Genomic DNA, 9,057 nt, shown 5'->3' with positions numbered 1-9,057 from the left:
TGCATCTAGCAAGAGAGACCGATTAATAATTGGCCAGTAACAGCAACCACTTTAGCAGCACAGTAAGGAGGTTCCAATATATCAGTTTAGAAAGAGGGACCAATGTGTCAGCATCCCAGAAGAGAGGCCAATTGACCAGTCTCCAAGAAACTGAATTTAGCAGCAACTTAGGAAGTGGGGCCGGTTTACCATCGCAGTAGGAGGAGCTAATTGGTTTACTGACTCTGAAAAGAGACCAAATAAAGCACGTTTATGAAGTTGCTGTAGTGTCCTAAATGCAGGAGAAAGCTTCCAGCCACTTCCACTTGCATGCTTAGTAGGGGGACATTGGGCCTCAAGAACTTCCAGAAGGACCTCCAAGGTTTCACCAGTCAGTTATTGAGAGGGGAGACTCGTGCACATCTTGAGGCGCTTCAGAGGTGAGGGGGCGGGTACCACCAAGGCTGAAGCGATGCTTTTCCAGTTTCTTTCAGGTGGTCAGAGCAGATGTCAACAGGTCCAATGTACCACAGTCGGGGTCACTTCAAGCTGAAGTGGCGTCCATTCTTTGACCAATAGCTTTTCATGAAGATACTGTGGCGATTCCTATGAACGATGTAGATGGAGTGCTTTGCTTACAGTGCAATTTCCTTTACTGAGGATTTTAGCGATAAATATTCAGGTGACCAAGTGCTGATGTGCAATTCTAATGCTTCTGTTGCCGCAGGATGGATGCCGGTTCATCGCCGGTGATGAAACTTCAACTCCAACGATGCCTGTCAAGGAAAGAAAACACAATATGCTGAGTTGTGCACATTTAGGAAGATAACACATTCTGAAAAATGCAGAGTTAAGGCTCTCTCTGCTTAAGCATGTATTGGAGAAGTCATTTGGACAATTTTAGACATGGCGCCTTTACTAACAGGTCCTAACATAGTGTACAATCCTCCACATCTGTTTCATATTTATTACATTGTCAGGATGGAAAGGCTGTGGGATATTCATTACAAAATTATAAGACTGCCATTCACGGCATGACAAAGTATGAAAGAAGGTGGCGGGGTACTCTGTGCTTCCGGAAGCGGAGTATTACGGTGAAAGAGCTCCTCACCACAGCTTCTCGTCACAGTTATAAAACTAGCTCCTAACCAGGCAATATCATTTTCTCTGAGAAAACCTTGTCAGTTCACCGATAGCTATCTGGCATAAGAAGATCTATTTATTTATTTATTTATTTATTTTTAAGATTTATAAACGCAACTTCTACCCGTGGGTGTCTTGGCGCTGTAGCTCAGCTTATTATCTCAGTGGGAACATTATCAAAATCCAAAAGTGGTGAAGTGGAGAGAGAAATCAGTGGTCGAACAACCAAGTCTTCAGCAGCTTTCTAAACTGAAACAATGAAGGGGTAGATCTAATCACCAGCAGAAGAGTATTCCAGAGTCTGGCCGCGGTGTTTGTGAAACATCTGTCTCCCCAAGTGACAGTCCTGGTCCGCAGCGCTGTCAATTGGTGCAAATGTTCGGATCTAAGTGGTCTGTTGGGATGATAGAAGATAAGCTTCTGTTTGAGAAACACCGGCCCCAGACCGTGTAATGCTTTAAAGGTAAGGCATAAGGTTTTAAATCTGATCCGATTTCTAACAGTTAACCAGTGGTAGTTCCTGATTACTTGCTTAATTGGTTTAAATTTGGGGGTGCCAGACAGTAGCCTTGGCGCTGCATTTTGGATAAGTTGTAATTTGGCCACCACCACCAGAGATTGAGCATTCGCAAATAAACCATTTGATAGGCTTTCTTCAGAGTCAGTTGAAGGTGCAGCTGGCACCAAAACAACACATGACCCTAGTAAAGAAATTACTCCATAATATCCTAAGGCCACTTATAAGAAATATGTGGGAAACCATGTAAAAAAAAAAAGGGTGCGTTTTTCTTCCTCCAGATATGGGCATTTCCCAAATATGCATTGCCAGCTTCTCACTTCTTAGAAGCTGTCATCTAGGTGACAATTCAAAGATGCCTTGGACATCACCATGGCCAGTATTGTCCCAGGTCGAATAGAGCATAGGACCAGGAAGTAGCCGACCTCCTGGTACTGAGTGGTTGTAGCAGACAGCAGTATGTAGAATTGCTGTTGCGCAAAATACTAATCAGCCATGTAAGGTTTGCCACCTGGAAAAGATTTGCGCCTGTGGCGTCAGCCTCCTCACATTCTGGACAATGGGACATTTCAATGCATCGTCGAGTTTGCCAGCCACATATGGTGCTACCGGTTACTTGTGGTGTAGCCAATGCTCGCAGAAAGGTCGCTTGCGAAGAGTTAAGCCCAGCACAGTTAGGAGTGTGTAAACATTAGAATGCGTATGTGTTTGAGTGAGAGAGAGAGACAGGTCACAATTGTTCCTCCAGTCTGGCAGTTTTACATTGTGACAGCAAATAATGATGGTTGGAAATGCAATTACAGATAGGCACTGACCACATGCAAATCCTTCATGACCCTGCCCCGAATGGGACAGCCCATTCTCAGCTGAGAGGGGCGGTCACCTCAGAATGGGAACCCAAATAACCCAAGACCAGTTTCAACGCCAGTGAGCCTCATTGGTAAAGTGCGGCGTGAGTCATATGGCAGAGAGACAAGGGGGTCAGGCATAGGCATTGCATTTAATGATGGTTACTTTAAATCTGAAAGGGGATGAATGTAAAGGGTTAAACTGATCTGATTTATTCTTATTCCTCATATCCTCAGACAGAGCCAGAACACAGGGGCCTTTTCTGCCCTAATAAAGCCAATCTTGTGGTATCTTGTGGTATTTTGTGTATCCCTGGCATGCTGGTGCCCACTCCCAATAATGCCAGACCTGGCATAATGGTGTCACTAAAGATAGGCATTGTGTGGAGATCCATTGCATCCGGAAGGTCATCCCTAGCTTGAAGGTTGCCCTGGCACAGTGGTGGTTGTAATTAGCACAATGGTGCCCATCCCTACCATGGTGTAGTACCTTGAGATATAAAACCCTTCTTTGTCATAGTAGTGTAATTCTTGGCATACGTCCCTGCATAATGCGGGTGGGTGCAAGGCTGCCTCTCGATGATGGAGCCTATTGTTTATAGTAATGCGTGACTGTACATTGTGGGAAACCTAGGCATATGTTGTCTATCCTTGACACGTTATTTGTATTCTTAACTTATTTGTAGCCATGGCTGATTAAATGGATAGACATTTCTGGCTTATAATGGTCACCTGTAACCCTCCAAGCCATGTCCAACAATGCAACTTAGCTTTGCTGTCTTGGGCAGCCTTAGAGGGCTTGTGGGCTGTCTGATAGACAACAACATTGTTGCCAGACTGAGGCATACACTTGCTCTTGTCCTTAGATAGCCACCATTATTCAATATTAAAAGTGCACCAGAAGCAATAGACTCTTCAAACCTTTGGTCCCTGGAGTCACTGGATGGGCTGTATCTATAACAGCTACTATGCTCCTGTCTGAGGGAACCAGATACTTTACAGATGGTCTGTAAAAAACTGGGTTATTAGTCAAGGAGGTGACTACACAGCTTGAATAATAATCCCAATCTAGGTCAGGGTGAATCCTCAAAGTCACTAAACTAACCTCATCTCAACCTCCTGGTAGGTATGGCACAGAGCAGGCAGGCTGAACTTAGTGTAATGTGTAAAGTATTTATGCTGTACCAACCCAGTAATAAAGTCAAAACACAATTAAATACCAAATCAAATTAGAAAAATAGAGTTAATTGTAATAAATAAAATGACAAAAATGCAACAAGGGGAACCAGCTATATGAAATATTAAAGTTTCAATTAAAAACCGCACCAAACAGCAGTATTAAGATCCAACTGTGGTCAACTGGTTGTGGTAGACCAAGATCTAGATGTGATTTCTGGCCAACCATGATGGACCGTGGTTTGGATACAGAAACCAGGTTCAACTCAGTCGGAGGTTTTACTTTGGGACTTAGTCTCAAAAATGGAAGTAAAAAATCTTCAGTGCGGTAAGGCAGCAGGCAGTAGCCAAAGAGGGATAGCTGATGGGCACAATGGTCTCTGTGAAGCCATTGGTTTTGACGGGAAAAGCTCAGAGTCTGCGAAATCTAAATGTCATGCCCATGGAACTCCTCTCACCGGCCAGATACTCTTGGCGCCTTCGCTAGGTCATGATTGCTACATTCATACTTCGTAATTTTTTCAGAGCTTGGTATCCTTCAGCGGGGAAAGGTTGCAGGCTATAGCAAAGGAGGGGTCCACAAGAATAAATACCTTCTACCGGGAGGTCTCACTGAATCAGAATTGCTGATGCAGAGATGCTCCGAGCAGTAGAAACTTGAATCTTATGCTCAGCGGCAATGCACCCTGGGAGGATCTGCTTGGCATGTTGGGCGCTCCGGAGGCCTTGAAGTTGAGAGATTTTCTACATCACAGGATTTCAAAAGTGTAGGAGAAGGAAATCTGAATATTTTAGCTGCCTCTACATTGACTTCAACTGGATGCACAGCAGCATAAATGGCAGCACAGGATGAATAGGGAAGTTGGAAGCTCTGTGACTCCCAGCTGACGGTTGTACAGTGGCAGTCATCTCCACAATTCTGGGGAAGTTCTGTACTACCAAGGAGATCTTTGCCCTGATACATATGAGTTCCCCAAAAAATCTTTCTTCCATCGAGGCCTAGTGCATGGCTGTGCAATCCTTGTGCCCCCTCGGTTCCAGTCATTCCTGTCAAACTGTGGGCCATAGCTTAAAAGTGTCTCTGTCCTTCATAGAGGGTCTCCATGCACTGCCTCCAAAATCTTCCTTCAGAATCAAGTTTTGACACAAATGACGCCTACTTGAAAGTTCCATTCATACTCCGCCAATCAGATGACAGCTCCACCATAGGTCACCCAGCAACCGATTACATCATCACGTTTGCATCATCCTTCCTTCTTACAGGAGGTATTTATGGGCTACCTTCCATGATCAAAACACATTCCGTGCTGGAGTTTAGCTACCTGTGTATCTGTTACAGTTCTCAAGTTCTGGTATCCACACTCACATATAACTACAGAGAAGTTGGCCCTACAACGATACAGTGATGTAAAAAGGAAGTACACGACCTTAAAATTCTATGGTTTTACTTATTAAAACATATTTGACTTTCACACAGTCCTCACCAGGTCTTAAGATATAAATCTAATCAGATGTAACAAATAAAGCACAAATTTCACTGTGTCATTATTTATTAAATAGAATTAAAATTAGCCAACATTTGGTAGGCTTATGAGGAAAAAGTGCATCCTATGTTTTAGTACCAAGCTGAACCTTCTTTAGCTACAATACCCTGCGGTGAGCATATCATGGGTTGTCATTGCCATACCTCATGGGGGGAATTCTGGCCCTCTTCTTCTTACAAAGCAGCTTGAACTCAGTATTGTTTGACAGCCTTGGTTTAGCCACTGCCTCTTAGGTCCTGCCACAACATCTCAAAGTCGATGTCTTGGCTTCGACTTGGTTGTTTCAAAAGTAAGATTCAAGTCTTTTTCAGCCATAGATTTCCTTATGTGTTTATTTCCTATTGCACGATCCACTTTTAGCTAAGCTGTAGCTATTGGGCAGATTGTCTTACATTTTCTTCTACAATGTGCTAATATGTATAGCAATTCATCATGAACTCCATTAACTGGGAGATATCCGGGTCATATGGATCATCCCCTCCACCAGCATCTTTATGGCTGGCATGAAGTTCTTGTGGGGATAATCATTGTTTGGTTTTCCCAAACATATCATTCATTATAGTCAACAAACTCCATGTTTCTCTTATCTGGCCAGATAGCATTTTTCTAGATGTCATGGGATTCGTTTGGAAACCTAAGCGATGCAGTAATTTCTTTATGGCAAAAGGAGTTTTTACTTTGCACACCCTTCAAAAAAGCTTTACTTTTCCAGCCTTTTCCTAATGAACAAATCATGAACTGTAACAGTTGCCATACTGACAGGGATCTGTAGATCCCTGAATGTAGCTTTGCATTTTTGTGATCTCTAGGAGCAGCATACAGTCTGGGGAGAATTTAGTGGTACGCCCACTCCTAAATATGTTGGAAGTTGAACGTTCTCATTTTGGAATAATTCACTCATTCTTTTGATATGGCTTTTCAAACTGATGTGCAGCATCGATTCTTTCTGGAAGACCATTACTAATATGTTAGTCCTAAGGATGAAGTGTTACCACAAACAAAACTGACAAAGTTTCTGATTTTAGATAAAGGCAGTAGCACTTCATGAACCAGTAATAATGTGCACTTGTTTAGCAGCACCTGACTCTTACCTTCCTTCTTAACTTTTAAGGAAGCAGAAAGAGTGCACTTAAATCTTTCGAACACGGCTTCTGAATGGCAGCTGTATATATTAATATATACATCCACTGTCTTTTGGCTGGGCTCGTGCTGTAGAAATAGCATTATATATATATATATATATATATATATATATATATATATACACTGAAAAAAACAAAGGTTACAGACATGTTATAGTTAGGCAGACATTTCCCTCATACAAAACCAGAGAAATTCAGCAGTTCTAGTTAGCTCAACTAACTATATCTCGCGTTCCCGCAATGCACTGCTTATGACCTCACATATTACATCACTCATGACATGGTCAATAACATCACTGATGACATCAGGTGAGTGTAGGTGTTTTAAGAGTTTATGGGTGTTAAACAAATATACGAAGGTACTTTAAAAGTTAAAGTAGAATACTAGGTGTACTACTAAGGAGCGAGACTACTAATATATATTATATAAGTGGCTGTGTGACTGTGTATGGGTGTATACATGGGTGTGTGAGTAGCTGTGTTGGTGAGTGACATGGTGTGTGAGTGGCTGTATTGGTGAGGGATTGGGTGACTCAGTGGCTGTAGGGGTGAGAGAGTGTTTCTATGGGTGGGCAACTGGGTGAGTAGTGACTGTATGGGTGAGTGAGTCGGTGGGTATCTGGATGGCTGTATGAGTGAGTGACTGGGTGTGTAAGTGGCTGTATGGGTGAGTGGCTGTTTGAGTGGGTGTTTGGCTAAGCGAGTCGGTGTGTGAGTGGCTGTATTGGAGAGAGTGTCTGTGAGTGGGTGAGTGAGCAGATGTGTGAGTGCTTGTATGGATGTGGGAATGGGTATGTAAGTGATTGAGTGTGCTTGAATGGGTGAGTGAGAGGCTGTGTTGAGAGGCTGTATGGGTGAGTGGGTGTGTGAGTGACTGTAGGTGAATAAGTGGGTGTATGGCTGAGTGTGAATGAATGAATGGATAGGGAATTTGTATTGCGTAGACTTAGCCCAAGGCCATCAAGGCGCAGAGAACAAACAAAAAATACAGTCTCAGAGAATCGAATGTAAAAACCCTAGTAAGCCTGAGAAAACAGCCAGGTTTTAAGAAGTCTACGGAAGATTGTGTGGCTGGTGAGTGGCTGTATGGGTGAGGGACTGGTTATATGAGTAGCTTTATGGGTGAGTAAATGGTTGGGTGACTGTATGAGTGAGTGGGTGTGTGAGTGGCTCCATGGAGGAGTGAGTGGGTGTGTGAGTACTAGTACACGTGTGCGAGTGGTTTTGTGGGTGTGTGAGTGGTCATACGAAAGGTTGTATGGGGGTGTGAGTGGGTGTGTGAGTGGTTCTGTGGATGATGTCATCAGTGATGTCACTGACCATGTCACGAATGATGTAATATGGGAGGTCATAAGCAGTGCATTGCGGGGGTGTAAGTTATAGTTAGCTCAGGTAACTATAATTGCAAAATTTCACTGGTTTTGTACGCATGAAACCTTTGTTTTTTCTGTGAGTTTTTAATTTTTTAAAAAAATTCTATTTTCCAACTATAACTACCATGTAACCTTTGTTTTTTTTTTAAGTAAATTGCTGTGGTTTTTCACAAACTATTTCCTAACTATAACGTCCCTGTAACCTTTGTTTTTTTAAGTGAATTTCATAGGTTTATTAACTAGTAGTTGCGTTAGCAGAGTAGTGTAGACCAGGTCTCAGGAATGCTGCTGTGTTGGACTTACTGGAAGTAACAGGAAGGCTTCTGGGCCAGCCAAGACCCCTCAGTATCCAAGAGGACTTCATCCTCCAACCAACAGTGCATAAGGAGACATGTTTGCAGAGTGGCGGAGAAAGGGGGCGTGACAGAGGGAGCTGCTGACATGCAGCTGCCTCTCTGTCAGAGCAATTGTGCTCCACTTTGAGCAAGCGAGAGAAAAATGCTCTCGCTTGCTCAAAGCGGAGCACAGTCTGCTATGGCGGGAGCGTAAAGCTCTAGCCATGCCATAGCAAACTGCGATGTTCTGGGGGTGGACAACCTGTGACATAGCAGGAGCTTGCCCGGGGGGGAGGTGGTCCCCAGAGCCATGTATGGTCTTCAATGTCGCCCCAGGGAGGTGGTGGTCCCGGGGCTGTGGGAGGCGCATGACCCACGCATTACATTTTAGAAAAAAAGCCCTGAGGAGGTGGTGGTGGTCCCCGGGGCTGCGTGTCCCCCTTGAACCAACAACATTGAAAGCCCCTGTTCCCCGTTGCTGGGGTGGGTCACAAAGGCTACCCCATAGACAAAGTAAAGAAGCCCCGGGGAGGTGGCAGTTCCCGGGGAAGGCCATATGGGCCTCCCCTGCATTGTTTTCACAAAGCAGCCCCATGGAGGTGGTGGGCCCTGGGCCATAATAAGCCGCTAGATGGGGAGACCTGTGCGCCCGACCTTTTTTTGCATAATGCCCTCGGGACCTGGTCCACCCAGGGGCTAAGACTCAATAAAGCACAGGAAACCGTGCTTGTTTTTTGTAACAAAATAATTTGCGGGATTCAAGGATCTAGCCCAGTTCCCCCTGAAATTCTTTAAAAAAAAAAAGAAGCTATTTTGGCCCTGTGGGGTCCATGTGGGACTCCCCAAAAGCACTAGGGGGTCTGGACGTTTCCACCCAGCCCACTTCTTTAAAAAAAATATATATTCTTGTGACTCGGTTCATCTAAGTAACAACAATTCCTAATTTGAAGTGTTGGCAGCCAATCAGATCCCAGCAGGAGATCTCAGGTGGGGGGTCACA

The 9,057-nt window shown here is 44.1% G+C and overlaps 1 protein-coding gene across 1 annotated transcript in view; it reads right to left on the bottom strand.

The window, feature by feature from the left end:
• Positions 1 to 597: 597 nt before the first annotated feature.
• CCDC88C (coiled-coil and HOOK domain protein 88C) overlaps positions 598 to 9,057 on the bottom strand; it is a 584,514-nt gene continuing 576,054 nt past the window's right edge. Inside the window, exon 31 of the mRNA XM_086937645.1 lies at positions 598 to 755. Coding sequence (XP_086793771.1) covers positions 740 to 755 — 16 coding nt within the window. The 3' untranslated portion in view covers positions 598 to 739. The remainder of the gene's footprint in view (positions 756 to 9,057) is intronic.

Source organism: Lissotriton vulgaris, chromosome 9 (assembly GCF_964263255.1).
Source record: "Lissotriton vulgaris chromosome 9, aLisVul1.2, whole genome shotgun sequence".
Taxonomy (NCBI): domain Eukaryota; kingdom Metazoa; phylum Chordata; class Amphibia; order Caudata; family Salamandridae; genus Lissotriton; species Lissotriton vulgaris.
The sequence above is the reverse complement of the archived record's forward strand: the minus strand, read 5'-3'. Positions and strand labels throughout refer to the sequence as shown.